The sequence below is a fragment of the Hibiscus syriacus genome, unplaced genomic scaffold, assembly GCF_006381635.1.
Source record: "Hibiscus syriacus cultivar Baekdansim isolate YM2019G1 unplaced genomic scaffold, ASM638163v2 tig00110602_pilon, whole genome shotgun sequence".
In the NCBI taxonomy this organism is placed as follows: Eukaryota; Viridiplantae; Streptophyta; class Magnoliopsida; order Malvales; family Malvaceae; genus Hibiscus; species Hibiscus syriacus.
Genome location: NW_024062798.1, coordinates 2,003,283 through 2,021,181, shown reverse-complemented (window position 1 = coordinate 2,021,181; position 17,899 = coordinate 2,003,283). Strand labels below are relative to the sequence as shown.

The 17,899-nt window shown below is 33.7% G+C and overlaps 2 protein-coding genes and 1 pseudogene across 2 annotated transcripts; 2 read left to right on the top strand and 1 right to left on the bottom strand.

The window, feature by feature from the left end:
- Positions 1-2,028: 2,028 nt before the first annotated feature.
- On the top strand, positions 2,029-3,875 carry LOC120135174. Its single transcript, XM_039151495.1, has 3 exons — positions 2,029-2,256; positions 2,329-3,153; positions 3,231-3,875. The coding sequence occupies exons 1-3, from the start codon at positions 2,029-2,031 to the stop codon at positions 3,873-3,875; spliced, it is 1,698 nt and encodes a 565-aa protein (XP_039007426.1).
- A 3,098-nt stretch (positions 3,876-6,973) lies between these two features.
- LOC120135173 lies at positions 6,974-9,331 on the top strand (annotated as a pseudogene).
- Positions 9,332-10,217: 886 nt separating this feature from the next.
- Positions 10,218-11,374, bottom strand: LOC120135239 (transcription factor TCP19-like). The gene has a single exon (XM_039151547.1). The coding sequence runs from the start codon at positions 11,318-11,320 to the stop codon at positions 10,337-10,339; it is 984 nt and encodes a 327-aa protein (XP_039007478.1). The 5' UTR covers positions 11,321-11,374; the 3' UTR covers positions 10,218-10,336.
- Positions 11,375-17,899: the final 6,525 nt, after the last annotated feature.

The following is a 17,899-nucleotide window of genomic DNA, read 5'->3' as shown; positions in this document are numbered from 1 at the left end:
GATAATTAGACGAGTTCGCTAATATTTTAAGTGGTAAGAGAAAATATTTGAGAATGTTAATTATAACACCAACTTGACACATAAAAAATTGTAAAACTTTTATATTTAAAGGAATAAGCTAAATATATATATATAGATGATACATGAATTTAAGTCAATTAAAAGTGATTCACATAAGACACATGAATATCATGTCATTATTCTATTTATGATTTAACATTGAGTGAACAAATAGGAATAAATAAAATAGTGGATAAAGTACATAAATGGTCCTCTGACTATAGGATAATATTTTATTAAGTCCCTCAACTATTAAAAGTTACAAAATGGTCAATCGACTATTCATTATGTTCCAAACTCATTTTTTCTATTAAAAAATTAGTGGATGTCTAAGATGGACGTTAACATGATGACTGAGATATGATAGTCGTTTGAGATTATGGGATATATCACACTCGGCATGTTAACGTTCAACTTAGTACCATCAATTTTTTAACAAAAAAGACGAGTTTAGAATATTATGAATACTCGGAGTTACGGTTTTGTAACTTTTAATAGTCGATGGATTCAACAAAGCAATACTCTATAGTTGGAGGATCATTTTGTAACTTTTAATAGTCAATGGACTTAATAAAGCAGTATCTTATAGTCAAGGGATCATTTGTGTACTTTACCTAAAATATTTAATAAGTAAATTAATAAAATTAAACTTTAGTAACCAAAATAGAGATAAAAAAGATTGAGTGATAAAATTTGTAATTTATTATTACTAAAAAATTGATTAACATGATGTATATAGGGATGGTCAAAATACACGAACCCGACGAGTCTCGATCCAACTCGATTGGATAGGGGCATTTTTTTTTAATTTTAGGGCTCAGGGCAAGCGGGTTATGGTTATAAAAATTTCATGGCAGGCTGAGGCCGGGTTTAGGTGAAAAATCATCAACCCGACCCGATCCGATTAATTTATATTTTTATATATATTATATTTAAAATTTTAAGAATTTTTACTTTTATTTTATTAAAATATAAAAATTATTATAAAATATATTAATTTAATCATTAAAATATAATAAATATATTATAAAATATATTATTTTAATTATTTTAGAAAATTAATATATTCCAGTTAGGTCGGGTTGGGATTTTAGTCTAAAATTCAGGGCAGAAAAAACCTAAATTTTTTGAGACATGGCCGGGTTTTAAGTATATGTTTCCAGGTCGAGGTTGGGACAATAAAAAACCGGCCCGGCCCACCTCGGCCCATGCCCATCCCTAGATGTATCTCTCGTTAATACTTGATCACAGTCAATTTGCTTATCCTCATAGTGGGTAATCATTCATTCTAAAATCTGAATTTTCTTATGTTCGACATTTATTTTATCGTTTATATTAATTTTAAAATTTTATTTATATTCACTTATTTTGTATTATTAATATATTTATTTTCAAAATATTTTTAAAATCGTTATTGTGCAAGATAATGGCACGAGAATAGTAGATATTATCAGCTTGATCGATATGAATAGTAGTAGTTCAGGAAGATGGTTTCCTATTTCTTGAATGTTTCTGTAATGGTTTACGTGATCCGTTTTGACATATGTATGTACCAGTGAAAATCAAAGGCAGAAGAAGGAGGAGGAGGAGGATTTCCAGTTTACGTGATTTTTTCGTGTAAGAATGGTTGAAAAAGGACGATGACATTGATAGTGTGGCCTCAGCACATTTCCATCTAAGTGAAAATCAAAGGATGATGAAAACGTGGGATACTGACATTGATGATCCCCCATAAAACCCACCGAGTGAACTCCAAAAAAAAAAACCCTATTGTTTGTTTATTCGTCTCTGCAAATCCCATTCCCAGATGGTCCTACGCATGCTACTCTAATAGTTACAACTGCAGCACCTTCCCAAAACAACCCTCCCTTCATGCAATTTCTTATCTTATTTATGTTTCGTCTTCTTCCTGCAGCCTTATATTTCAGCTTTTCGTCCTTAAAACAAAACTCGTTTTCTATGTCCAAGATGGGCTGGCATAAACCTAAACCTTCCAAGAGATATTCTGCTACTCTCCCTGGTTGCATCACTGCTGTTTTTCACTTGTTTCGTTTCCATTGTCCTTTAAATCACCAAACCAGTGGTAGTCAGAGGCGCCAAGTCGCCGCCGCCGCCGCCGCCACCGCCGTTGCAGGCACAGAGGCGCCAAGGAACAGCTTGGAGTCAGAGGAGGAAGATGAAATCTTGAACGTTCCTGTAAGTCTAGTTAATATGTTCTTGGCCTTACTCGATTTCAAAATGTCGACATTTTGGTTTTTGAAAATGTAGATGGGAATTCAAATCAAAACAAAAGTTGTAGCCACCGCAGACAATGACATTGACACACCGGGGACAAAGACGCCTACATTGGTTGCTAGGCTAATGGGACTGGACCTTATTCCAGAAACAAGGTCATTGGATGGTACCCGGTCGTTGCCGGTGACTCCAAGAACATCGTCGGTGAGGAGGTCGGACGTCGATCGTCATCATCGTCGCCTCTCGCTTCAAATTAACAAAGAAAACATGAGCGCTACACAAGAGTTGATAATGTCTCGTCTCTCGTCATTAATGAAAAGGAAAGAGAAGAAGCATGAATATGTGAAGCAAGTTAAAGAAAGAGTTGCCAGGAAAGTTGGAATGAATATAACCAACGAGGTTCGAAACAGAGAAGAGCTTGTTAGCCATTTCAAATACAAGAAAATTTCGGCTTTAACCAAAGTTGCCGATGATTCCACCATTGTCAAGCACTCTACAAATCCAAAACCATCAACTCCCAGAATCCAAAAGCAAACCAGTACTCGCAAGTTGCAGCCTCTTGAAGAACAACAATATGAGCAGAAGCCAATAGCCGCAAGCAAAAGCAAGAAAGGGTCCAACAAGAAGTTGGTTTCCAGATTGAAGAAGCCTCAACAATCATTGGAAATTATCCGAAGCCGAAACAAGAAAGAAGAACCTTTCGTTCGTGCTCCTAAAGCCAGCAGAGTAAACATTCCCGACAAGAAATGCAGGAAAATCCCATTGTCCGATGATCTCCTCAACAGCATAAAGATCCCCACCCTCATCCTAGTTAAAAAAGACCCTTCTCCTCCATCCACAAATATCCCTCAAAAACAGGTATCAACACGGAAATCTTTCCTGTTAATCTTAATTGTTTTCTTTTGTTATCAGCTTATTATTCATGTGCCTTTCAGGCCTTACATGCTCGAAGACCGTACATCAAACAAGAACCACGACAAGAACACGTTTCAAGATGTAACAATGCCACCATTACCACCGCCGCCGCCATCTCCACCGCCGTTGGTAAAGAAGAACACGATTACATTACAAGAATATTAAGACGCACAGGCTTAGACAAAGATACCCGAGTCTCCATTTCGTCCTGGTTCTCTCCTTCCCATCCTCTCGACCCTTCCATTTTTCACCAACTCGAGAACGAAAACAATGATGAAATATCCAACTGTAGTGAATTTAGGCGCCGGTGCAACAGGAAGTTGCTGTTTCATCTAGTGGATGAACTTTTGAGTGAAATTTTGAAGCCATGTTTCAATATGAAGCCTTGGGTGGTGAGCACCGTCGGGCATGGTTTTAGTTATACGGATGGGTTTCGGCTAATAGACACGTTGTGCTCGAGAATCGGAAGCTTTCCTTGTTCTGATTGTCGTGTTCTTGAAGACATCGACGCGTTGATCGGAAGAGACTTGGCGGAGGTTAATGTGCAGGGCGTAATGGCGTACGAGGAACAAGGGGAAGGGATTGTGGCGGAGATCGAGAAGGACATACTAGACACGATGCTGTACCAAGAGTTTGAACTCTCCGAGGATTCGTTTCAAGAATGAAACGGCATCGTTTACTTACTTTGAGGGGAGAGACAGATTAACGTGATGACATCCTATATCTTGATTTTCAATTAGGTTCAGCTGAAAATTAAGGAGTGTAGCATTTTTTTTATCTATCAATAAACATACTACATTAATATAATGTTAGTGATTTGTGAAAATTAATATAAATTCTAATTTTATATATATACAAAAACTAAAATTCACATTACATACTATAACAAAAATATATACCGAATCAAAGATTGTGTTTTAACATTTATGAACCTATTAAAAGAATTTTATGGTTAAAGAGTCTTATTCTTTTTAGAGATTTTGAATTCGAGTAACTACATTTGTAGGTTGTATACAATATCAATGGTTAAAAATAATTTTGGACAGAATCATCCCAAACTATTAAAAAATATTTATTCTTATAAAATTCTAAGGAGTGGTTTAAATAAAATAATGGCATATTCCTCTAGATGATTCGGGTTTGAACGACTTAGTCTCTAGGTGTACGTGAATATATGAGTTTATTCATATTTGAAAACATATACAAAGACTATTGTATAATTGAATTAAAATAAACATTTATGCTAGGCATGTGACTAAAACGGATTAAAAAATAAGGTTAGATATAATTTTAGAAAAAATAATTGAGTGACTAAAATGAAATTACGAGAATAGGTAGGTGATTAATTACATAGTTTACACTAGACTATATTATTATTATTATTATTATTATTATTATTATTATTATTATTATTATTTTATTATTATTATTATTATTATTATTATTATTATTATTATTATTATTATTATTATTTTGATTAATGTGAGATAAATATAAGGTAGTATATGTTTAAAGATACTCTCAATCATTTGACATTAAAAGCTCACACTCTGACATTCTCAGTGCTCAAACTTAGACCTCAAGAAATAACAATAATTCTTATACCAGTGAGGTCGCTTGGTTCATGACCCTAGATTAATTAAAATTTGTTTATCTGTCAATATATATTTTTTTCAGTAAGGTTCATTACAAAATATTAGATATAAAATAGGTTCAAAACCCTAAGTCGTTACCATGATGTCTTTTTACTCAAATATATCATTTTTTTTAAATTGGAAAACTAAAATGATAATATCTCTAATTATTTATTAAAGTGATACTTTTAATTTTTTTAAAAATGGGTAAACCATACCAGAGACCACCAACTATAGTCTTTTTTTCCATTTTGACCACCATTATTGAATTCTTGTCAATCAGATCACCCAACTATTTAAATACATTCAATTTGGCCACTAGTCATTAACAGTTAGCGGTTGTGCTGACTTGGCAATTAAAATAAATTGTATGATTATATATTTAGTCCTTATTATTTATATATTTCATCAATTTAATCATTATTTTATATTATTTCAATGTATTAATGCTCAAATAATATGACGACATGTGTCATTACATGATTGCATGACTTTTTCTAATATTTATATTTAATTGAAATATTTCCCTCTCCAATCATATGGCGCATGTGTCATCATATGATTAAAGGAAGGGTAAATTACATGTTTACTCACTGAATTTTACTCTATCTCCTATTTTAGTTATCGTATTTTTAATTTTTTCAATTTACTCACTGAACTTTAGACATTGAATTTTTTTATCACTCATTCGATGACATGGATTATTTTATTATTTCCTATATGGCATGTCATATTTTATTAATATTTTTAATACCAAATATGATTAAAATAAAAATAAATTTAAAAATTGCACTTATACCCTTAAATTATACCTAAATTCTCAAATTTATCCCAAATCCTAACACCAAAATACAACCCCATCCACCATCACCTTTGACAAGTTCGCCCTCCCACCGACAATTAGTCAAGCTCACCTCTGACCCTCACTCTCATGTTTATCTCTCACAACCATCAACCAAACCAATCAACACAACAACCATGCAATTAACCCTTTGTTTTTTTATAAGTATTTTCATTTCATTTGCATCTCTCTTTCATCTTGATGCCTCTAAGATGTTTACGTTATTGCTTTGCTATCATATGCCAGAAAGCCTTTGTTTGGTTGGCTGCAGGAAAATCGAAGATTTAAAGCTTGAGGCTAGCATCAATCTAGCAGATCAAGTTTACATCGTCTTTCGTGGAAAAAAGGTTAGGAACCTTATCATTTACACGTAAAAGAGCAATGATTTTCCTAATGGTTTTTATTCTCTATTGCTCTCACAATTGGGTCATTTTCTACGTTCAAGCTATCGTCATCATCAAGTTCGTCTAGTTCATTTAATATAGAGTGGTTAATCCTTTTCCGTGATTGCCTCCTATGTTTCTTTGGTTCCAGTCGGGGTTCAGCTCGCTGAATACCCATATCTCGCACCCTGTACCTAACATCACCCTCTCTTTTGGTCCCAAACATCCCCAACTAAAATTCCTCTCTGATTCTGATCTCATCAAGAAGTTGGAAATAGTAAGGATATCTTTTCTAATCCCCTTTAACAATGCACCCAAAGGTCACCGGAGACCACCTTGCCGACCACCGTAGCCACTGGCGGCGCTAAGCCCACCAACCATTGAAACTTGAATGTGGGGTTTTAGGTTTTGAGTGTATATTTTAATATTTTTAAATTTATTTTTATTATAATCCTTAAAAATATTAAAATATTAATAAAAACATCAATATCATCGAATGAGTGATCAAAAAATTTCAATATGTTCAGTGTGTAAATTGAAAAAATTAAAAATACAGTAAGTGAAATAGGAAATAAGTAAAATTCAGTGAGTAAATGTGTTATTTACCCTTAAAGAAAAATAAATTGAAAGAGAGGGATTATAATCCTAAAAAATATTAAAATGTTAATAAAAAATGTTATATGGAAAATAATAAAATAATTTGTGTACTTTACCCAAAGCATAATTTGAGTATTATTTTTAAAACTTTTTTTAAGAAAAGATCGTTTGAATTTGTTACATTAGCCCAATTACTGTATTGGGCGACTAGATATACATAAATTGGTAATGGGCTTGTAACCTATAAAGTAATTAATTATACTCAAACAAACAAATCATCGTCTTCCCTCATCTTAGTTTCGATTTCAATGGCGGAAGCAGCAACAAAGAGGAGAGCTGCCGATAACAAAGCACCAAGGAAGCCAAAATGGCATCTTCTTCAACCCAAATTGAATCTCCACATTAGACGCCTTAAAAACCACGATCTCTTCACCGTACGCGTCTCTTCAATTTTACCCTTTGTCCCCTTGAATGAAATCACGAGATTATTCTTTGATATATAGTTTAAATGCCTTTGATCGAAGGAATTATTGGGTATGTCAATTAGAAGAAATTTAATGATTACAAGTGTATCATAACTTCTAATAGAAAAGTACGGAGATTTAAGATAGAGTAATCGAGTAGTGCGGGTCATATTCATAGGGTGTATCATCTCTGTATTCTTTTAATGCCTAATTTTTATGATTTCTACTTTTATACGTTTATGTCATTGGAATTTATAAAGATTTAGAATTAGAGTAACGGAGTACTGTTATTTTAGTTTAGGTTTTATCTTATTTGACTTTATTCCTTCTCGTAGCTTGTTATTCGTTGACTACTGTGTATTATTCTTTTCATGTTTCATTCTTTTAAATTTTGTTGGATCTTACGTTTTTGTCTATATGAAGAGATTTTTACACAGAGATTTATTTGTCGGGATTACTTCCTATTACAGACGCGTATATGAAGACTGTTCAACTATGTATTTATTTATTTATTTATTTATTTATTTATTTATTTATTTATACATGCATTACATTTTATCTTTATTTTTAATTTTCTAACTGTCGGTCTTCCACGGAAGCTGCTCTCAACCTGGCGTTGGGGGCAGTCTATTATCCTACCTTCTCTTATCCCATTGCATATGGGAATAGGATTTTGTTGTTGTTGTTGTTAATGATTACAATTGTGATCCAAGTCGTAGTCAAATCACCTGTTAAAAGGTTCGAAATTTCAAGCTTTTTTAACTCACATCAGGGTTCTTATAAGGGTTGAAGTTAGTTTGAAAAATGTATAGAGAATTAAAACTCCGGTTTTGATGTTTTAGCTGCCTGTTCATTGGTCTAATGAATAACGAAAAGCTTATTATTATATTATTCTAAGAACAAAAATTATGAAATTGAGATCGATTGTAGGTGGAATTTAAGATGGATTTGATTCCTAGCCGATCTTGTATCTTTATTTTACTTGGACATGTACAATTACAAGGCTGAAGACTTGAACTTTTCTGTATAGCATGCAGAAATCACATTATACTTTGTATATGTGTGTGTGTAAATATCAGGCTGGCTCATATAAGTAATGGTAGGAAATTGCTTTATGATTTCAAAATCCCAGAATGTTAATAATGTTCAATTGTTTTCAACATATGCAGGTGCAGAATTTCTTCTTGACTGCAGAATCGAAGGCGCTTATTAAAGCCGCAAAGTCGACTGGTTTTGAACACCAAGGAAGTCTTGGTCCAGCGAAAGGCGAAGCCTATCGAAACAATGATAGAATATCTGTTAATGATCCAGCTCTTGCGGATATGGTATGGCAGTCTGGACTGAGCAAATTATTCTCTGATATTAAAATTAGGGGGAGAGTTGCGGTTGGCTTAAATCCAAATATTATGTTTTACAGGTATATGTAATTTCTTCCCTTAAATTCGTACTTTTATGCGAATAAATTACATAATTCGTTGTTGGTTGATACTAGATTTCTTGAATATTAAAGAATAATTTTGATATGCCTGTTGCCTAGTTGACAAGGAAACCACATATGTAACTATGAATCAAGTAATACGGGGGGTTGGATTACAAAAATGTTATGATGTATTCTGACAGTTTCTCAATCATATTGTTTAATGTGCTTCTCTAGTCTACATGGAATGCTGGTTTTTTAGTACTTACCATGCAGTCTATATTATACTTCCAGGTACAAGATCGGTCAGCACTTTGGACGGCACATCGGCGAAAGTGTTGATCTTGGAAAGGAAAAGCGCACCGTTTATACTTTGTTAGTATATTTAAGCGGTTAACCCAAAGCCAAAGGCAAAATCGATTCAAGCAGCCCAAAGGATCCTGCTTCAGAGCCTCTAGTAGGAGGGGAGACTGTCTTCTATGGATCAAGGAATAGTGTTGTTGCAGAGGCAAATCTCTTTTCAATTTATGTCATTTTCACATTGTTTTAGTTGTTCCCTTCCCCAAACCACAGTTTCACCCTTTCATTTTGTTTACTTTTCAAATTCCTTTATAAATATTATAGTAACTCTTGCAGGTAGCTCCTGCTGAGGGAATGGTTCTCCTACACATCCATGGAGACAAATGCATGCTGCATGAAGCTCGAAACGTATCCAATGGTATCAAATATGTTTTCCGATCTGATGTAGTTTTTGCTTGAGGAAGGAGCTATAGTTTTTTGAATCGAGAAGGTTTGTTAAGTGTTCCTCTATAAAATTCTTATACATGTAAGATATAGAATATGGATGTAATGTATTATTCTAGTCCCTTTTAGTAATTGCAACAACTTATCCTTGTATTATCCTTGAGTGCCAGGAATTTCTGCAAACTCACAACTCAACGACGAAAGCGGACATGCATTAGCAACATACTGCAATCATGTATAATAGGTATGTACCTTTTTATATGCCAAGAATTTTAACATCAACTCCGCTTTAAGAGTTTTGTCGACATCGGATAACAAACCGAAGTCGCCACCTTAGAGAAATCAGGAACAGTCTGATTAGTGCGCCATGTTTCTATGTGATATATTTGTACTCAGCATTATGAAGACTGTATTGCTTCTCTATAAGGCATCAAAAAAATGTAGAAACCAGGTCTGAAACATTCATTTACAAGATACATGTAAGATCAGAAAACAATTACTGTTGTAAAACCAGTTTCTGTTTTTATCACTCGTTTCCTATACGATCTGAAATTATTTTTTTTTTCTTATTATGTTAAATCATTTAATTTTATGCATTGCAATAACCAAACTTAAACGCGAGATATCATCAGTTAACATTACACAGGCATTGCTGAAACAGGTGACAAGATGACCAATTAAAACCAGCACACGCGTCACGCACAAAACACCACAAAACAAAACACGTAGGTTTTGAGTGGGAACCGAACCATAAAGAACAACAGGACAAGAGATTTTGGTTCGGTGGAGCCCGCATCCCTAGGTGCACCCTCATGTGACATTGCACGTTTGTCTCCCAAAAACTTTTCCGAGAACAATGAAAACCTTGAAAAGAAAAGGTTGAAGATGATATATAACTAAGATAAGCAAAAAAAAAAAAGAAACAAGTACTGGCAACATGTTTTTTTGCACTTCAGGAACAAAACCCTCAAAATCCTAAACAACTCTAGCTCTGTATCACCAAAATCAAGAAACTTAACATGTTCTTTGACTACAAGGCAAACTCATTAACCTGTTCTTTGACTACAATGCTCCGAACATGGCGTTTGTTGATTTGCAGGACGACCCAGCAACTGAAGCTCTCTCTTATCAAGAATCTCCAAAGAAAATTCTCTAAGCATCTGTGTAGTACAACTATTGTTATCGCCATTGCTAACCCCAACAACACTTGTAGCACATGAACTAGTACAAGTGGGCACAACACTTGAACCCATCGACCCCACGCCCGAATCCAGCACCTCTTGTTGCGTAGCAGACAGAAAGCTCGATACCGGTCGACCCGCAACGTTGAAAAACGGCGTTGCGGTCGCTGGAATCGCCCACAATTGTGCCTGGTTCGGACCAGCAGCTGCGGGGATAGACCATATAGGAACCAACCCTTGTGAGTTCAAATTGAAACTATTGTTGTAAGTCATTGGAGTAATAGGTGTTAATCCTGAAGGAACTGAACTTTGATACTCGTTAACATCGATGAACTCACTGTTTGCCGGTCTTTTCCTACGTTTTCTCTGCAACTCGCCGTCTACTTGTTGTTTCGTCGATGAAGTGGGTATCTTGAGAGTTCCATTGACCGAAACAGCAATGGCGGGGACCGTCCCGGTGCCCGTAGCTTCAATTATAGCTGGTTCGGCGTGTTCTAATAGCCACCTAATGGTTTCGCCGTCGGACTTGTGACCCAGTTCTCTGGTGAGCTGAAAAATCCTAGCGGCACAAGTGGCGGGCATACGGATCCTCCGTCCGCGGCCTTCGACTTTCGTGTGACGGTCCTTTGACTTGCGTTTGGGGGTTCGGGCGACTTGAACCAGAGTCCGGTTGAACTCCGTATCCGTCGATTCCTCCTCTTTCATTGGTTGGTTGCGGTCCATCACGGTGGCGTCAGAAGCGGAGAAACTCGGCGTTCTTCGATGGCGTTGTTCATTGACGATGACGGCGGTATTGTTGTTGATGCTCTCGTCGATTTCTTCGATGGTTTGACTCCGATTACACTCCATGGAAAAGGGATTTTTATGCTGTAAAATTAAGAAAAATAAATCAACAAAAAATATTAGTAGCAGGGTTAGAAAAAGAGTGGGACACGCGCATATAATTGTGTGAAGAGGGAAAAGTGGCGGAAAAAAAAGAAGGAACAAACCCTAAAGCAGCCCCACCTTTTTGAGAATCGAAGAGTCCCAAAACGACACGTATTTATCTTCTCTCTTACAAGAGGAGATTATGACACCTGTTCTTCATCTTATTTTTCACTATTTTATAAATAAGGGTAAATTAGAATGTTTCTCACTAAATTTTATTTTTCTCTTATTTTATTTATATTTTTTTTTAATTTTTCAATTTTCCTCATTGAAATTTACATATTAAATCATTTTGTCAACTTTGTCGTTATCTCTCTGATATGTCCTTTTTACTATTATTTAATATAAAATAATAGAAAATATAAAGGGTAAATTACATCATTTCTCATTGAACTTTACTCTCTCTTCTATTTTGTTCATCTAACTAAAAAATTAAACCGTCTCAATCTGACCCAAATTTTATGGGTCGCTTCGCCTCGATACCTTGAATCCAAATCTGACATCTATTTTGTCGGAACTAGCTCAGAAGTCCACGAATCAGAATTGAAAGTGAGAAAGTCGAAACGTTTCAGTCGAGATTCATGGATTTTGGGACATTTTTCAGTGAAATAATCATCAGATTCGAAATCAAAGGGTCGAGATTAACCATCCCATGAATTTTGGGACCGAACAACCACCATCAACGGTCGACGGTAGTCGGAATAAAAAAATGATGTGACGGCCGTCGTTGGTAATGGAAGAAATAAGAAGATTTGAAATGACGTCGTTTTTGTGTATATTTGAATTTTTCAAAATGATATCATTTTAACGCATGTGTCATTCATACGAAATTAAAGGTCTTTTATGAAAAAACGAGCTAAAGGTTTTTTGCCCTCAAATATTAGACATGAGCAAAGCTTATGGCAGAGTCGAATGACAGTTTTTATGTGCAGTAATGGCACGAATGAGTTTCTGTCCGGAGTGGATTGGGAAAATTCAAGAATATGTTTGCTCGGTCTCATATTCGGTTGTCCTAAATGGTGTGGTGGGAGAGAGATTCTTTCCTCAACGGGGACTTCGACAAGAGGATCCTCTTACTCATTATCTGTTTCAGATATGTAGTGAAGGTTTGTCTTCTTTAATTCGTTGTGCAACTTTGAGGGGGAGTACAAAGGATTTCGGATCAATAGATACGTTTCTGTTATTACACATCTTTTGTTTGTAGATGACATCATTCTTTTTAGGGAAGCTTCTGAACAAATGGATGTTATAAGGTTGATATTGGTATATGGGGAGAGTTCAGGACAAGTAATTAATTTGGATAAATCTGGTTTCTTTTTTTTGTGTGCAAATGTTTCAGATGATAGGAGACACAGTATTCAAATAATTTTAGACGTTCCAATGTCTACAAACCTTGAGCAGTATTTGGGTCTCCCGACGATTGTTGGTCGGAGCACGGGAGGGGCTTTTGCAAATCGGAAAGATAAGTATCGTAACTGTATTCGAAGTTGGACTGTTCGGGTGTTGACCTAGGGGGGTAAAGAGGTATTTATCAAATCTATTTTGTAAGCAATCCCATTGTATGCAATTAATTGTTTTTTGCTGCCTAAAGCGATTTGTTAAGATTTGGAAGCTACAATGGTGCGTTTCTGGTGGAAAAGGTCCAAACGAAAGAGGTGAATACACTGGTGTTCTTGGGAGTCTTTAAGCAGACTAAAGGAGAAGGGGACTAGGCTTTAGGGATTTGGCAAAATTCAATATCGTTCTTTTAGCAAAACAGGGCTGGAGACTGATCCAAAATCCTACATCCTTAGTTGGTCGTTTGTTACGAGCTAAGTATTTTCCTACAGTACGTTCTTTTTTTCTCTTTAGAAGCTACGACATCCTACATATGGTGGATTATTTAGGGTGGAGTATTTAGAGTGCAAAGTGTTTATTAGAAATGGGAGTCCGATGGAAAGTAGGCAATGGGAGAGGTATTTCTATATGGAACGATTATTGGCTGCCATATGATCGACCACAGTTAATGAAATCACCTCGTAATGAATCAGTGGCATGGGTGGTAGAGTTGATTGATGTGAATTCAAAAGCTTGAAGAATGGATTTAGTTTGGCAATTTTTTGTCGAAACTGAAGCTGATTTGATTTGCAGAATTCCCATATCTTATTTTAATCAGGAGGATTGTCGCGATTGTTTAGCGTGAATAGTGCGTAAAAATTGCTTTTAACTCCAGCAGGTGAGTTCCCACATCATAAGTATTTGTTTAAGACGATGTGGGGTTGTAACTGTCAAAGAAAAATCCAACTTCAAATTTGGAAGTTCATCTGCAATTATGTACCCGCTAAAAGAAACATGTATCAGAGGCGTATTCTCAATGACCCAAGTTGCTCGTGATGTGCTCAGGTAGTAGAAAATAATGTGCATGCTGTGAGAGATTGTATTTTACCGAGACAAGTTTGGAGAGCTTTGGGTTTTAATTGGCCTATATGGGTTAACTCTTTAGATTTTAGTGCATGGTAATTTTAGCTTTTTCATCATAATTCTAGTGAGAAGCATACAAAGGTTTTAGTAGGGATTTGGGCTATTTGGTTCGCCCGAAATAAACTGTTACATCAGGGGAATGATATGAGATGTGAGGAAGTAATTACCTTAATCTGAACTAAATGTGATGATTTTGGCAAGACAAACAAACAACTTTATGGACCGCGAACCCCTTCACTAGTTGTTGGAAGCCTCCACCTCCGAACCATGTGAAGATAAATTTTGATGCCCGATTTGTGCATAGTAGAAATGAAGCTTGGTTAGGAATCATAGTGTAACATCCCAAAAACCAGATTAGTGACTAAAATGTAATTTTTGAAACTTTGAGGTCTGATTTTGAAAAATTGAAAAGTTTAGGGATTTAATTGGAAATTATGTGAGTGTGATTGATTAGTAAAGATGGAAAGATAGAAGGGTATAATGTTCATTTGGCAAGAAAATAATTAAAAACTTATAGTGGTGTTATATATTTACACGTGTAGATGGGAAGAAAGAAAAATCATAGAATTTTGGATGATAACTTCTTCTTCTTCCACCGTGATTGCTTGGTAAAAGATAATTTGGTCTCAAGTTGGTTATTTCCTTCATTTTAAAGTCGGCTTTGATACTTGGAGTATTAAGAGAGCTTAAGGAAAGATTAACGTTGTTTAAAACTCAAAGAGAGATGAGTTATAAGAGTTTAAGTAAAATGAGTTTTTGAGTGAATTGTTGGAAAAGAACGAGTAAATGAATTTAGAAGTCATTTTTGACTTGTCAAGGGTATAATTAAGAAGTTAGAAGTAATAGAAGTGAATTAAGAACATGTTGAAAATTTAATAAGATTCTTGAGTTCAAGAATTATAATGAGATAGTGAAGATAATGATGGGTTATATGGATATAAGATTGTATGAGTAAGTATAGTTGAAGTTAATGTTATGAAAAGAGTTCAAAATAAGAGGTTTAAGTAAGCTTTGGTAAATTCTCGGATTAAATAAGGGTGTTCTGGGCATGGAGTATCAATAATGTTCATCCACCATCGATACTTCAAAGCAAAATGAGTAGAAATTGAGCTTGGGGTATCGATACTAAAGGAACAATATCGATACCAGATGATAAAATGGGTTGAAATCTTTAGGAAGTATCGATACCAAAGAAGAGTGGTATCGGTACTGGTTGAAGAAAGTATCGATACCAAGTGTCTAGTATCAATATCATTATCAAGTTACAAATACAAAATGTTAAAATGGTATCGGTACCGAGGAGGGGTATCGATACCATAGAAGAGTAGTATTGGTATTGTATTGGGAGTACCGATACTATTGAGTATGAAATGTTAAGTGTTTCTTTCAGCTTAAGTTATATTGATTGGTTATAAGCAATTCGAACTCCGATATTCATTTAAGTCGTATATTCGTGTAGATATCGATCGAAGTCAAGCCAAGAAGATTTGAAACTATAAGAATGTACAAGAGTCATAAGTATTTGAATTGGCTAGTGAGACCCAATATGAAATATGATTTGATGGTAATTAGACTTGCGACAAGTCGATTTCCGACATTTTACTATATGATTGCATGAGTATAATAATGATTATAATTTGTATTGTGTGATTATGCCTTGTATGTATTACATGTTACGTGATATAAACCCACTTGATATGTGTTATATAACAATGACCTAAGTGACCATATGAGATTACATGCCTATGTAATAACATAAGAAAGTGAAATAAGTTGAATAACATTGATCTATGTGATTATGTGAAGAAGAAAATAATTTATGTAATTATAAACTATATGAATATAAGTTTATGTGATATGCAATATATGACAATGAGCTACGAGAATGTTATATGATCTACGTGATAAGAAGCTATATGTTTACATGCCTATGTGATATGAATATGTGAATTTGTGACATGAGCTACGCGAAAATAAGCTACGTGATTACATGTGCATGTGAATATGTTTATGTGAAATAAGTGATATGAACTATCATAAATAATAATGCCCATGTTACATGATAAGAGAACTAGGAGTATAGTTGACATGCCAAGAGTCGAGGGTTTTACGTGGTCCTTTGGGACATATATGTAATCCTTTGGAACATATATGCGGTTTTTTGAGACACATATTTGATCCTTTAGAATATATATATATATATGGTCCTTAAGGAGATTTCTATGTAGTCCTTCAGGATATTTTATATGACACTTCGGTGCATTTCTACGCGGTACTTCGATGCATTTCTACGTGTCACTTCGGTGTATTTTATACGAGCTGTGGTGACAGCATATGTGCACAACTTCTATGTACTCACATATTTTTACTTCTCAGAAGTGTACATGAACTATTAAAAGACACAATATAAATAAAGTGTACGTGTATTTCTTGATGCAATGTATTATATGCTTTGTATAAATGATAAGTATAAGATTATATGATAAATGAGATTAATGGAAATGATAAGATTATTGATGATGATAAGGATAATATATGTGTATGTCTGCATTATGTTATATGTAATATTATGTGAGTGATATGACATGATACGTTTTGTATTGTTGATATGAAATGTTTTGTATTGTTGAGTAATTAAGTTTCCAGTATACGTTTTATTATGTATTACTAAGTTAATGACTTAGCATATGAGTGTTTCACACGTAGGTTCCGAGAAGATGAAAAGGGATCGAAGACATGTAAGACAGGTTAACTTTCTCCTTTCTAAGAATCAAATCAGAAAAGAATTGAATCATATGTATTTTATAATATTGATTTTAGTTGGCATGTAAATAAAGATTTAGTAGAATACGCTCTGATCAGTTTTTGTAAAACTATATGATTGTATTCGATATAAGTTATTCAATTTTCAATGTAAATTTGAATTGTCAGATGTTTTGTAAAAGAAACCGGTTTGAAAAGTCAATGTGACACTTCGAACTCATATCCGGGTCGGATACGGGTTGAAGGTTGTCGTAACCGGTTTTCGTCCGGGCATGAATTTTTTTTTACTTGGCGGGAAAACTAAAATGAATAAATAAATGATTTTGAAAAAAATGTTTTGGGAGTCGCCATTGACCTTTTTTAGATTAGGTAGGTCAAATACCTAAAAACAATCTTTTAAAATAGTTTTTAAGAAAACATAATTTAAAAGATAAAATGATCTGCGTATAACCAACAATTTTTAATAAAAAAGGATTTGTGGTCTATTACGTTTAGGGAATGATTAGCACCCCTATAACGCCCAAAATTGGTACTTTATTTAATCATAAATTGTCTCTATTATTAGAAATAAAAATTCAAAGATATATTTAATTTATAATATTGTATATTCAAATTTATAATTCTAAGAAAACCTATTAATTTATATATATAAATAAGATATTTATTTATTTAGAAATATTAGAAAACGGCTTCTAGGTGCTTTAAGACGGCTCTTTTCTTAATATTACAAAATTAATAAATATTGAAACATTTATCTATTAAAAATAAATATAATTTATAAAAGTAAGATATTTATTTATTTAAAAATATTAGAAAATGGACATCCAGATGCTTTAAAACTGTCCTTTCTTAAAATTGAAAAATAAATATATATTAAAATATAATTACTTTTCTTAAAAGTCATTTATAAAATTAAATTTATAAATAGGATTAAAAATTTTATATATATATTTATAATAATAATAATAATAATTAAATATATAAACATATAAAAATACAACTAAATAGTGATCAAAATAAATAAAATTAAAACTATATATTTTAAAATATAAAGCAATAAAGCTTGTAATTGAAAATATTAAAATTAATGACTAAATTAGAATATATTAAAATTAAATACCCTAAATCATTATTAATTATTTAAAAATACAGTGGCTAAACATGCTATATTACCTATTTATTAATGTAGTGACTAAAATAAATATATATCGAATTCGAATATCAATTTAAAATAAATTAAAACATACTTTCAGGACTAAAATATTATTTAACAAAATT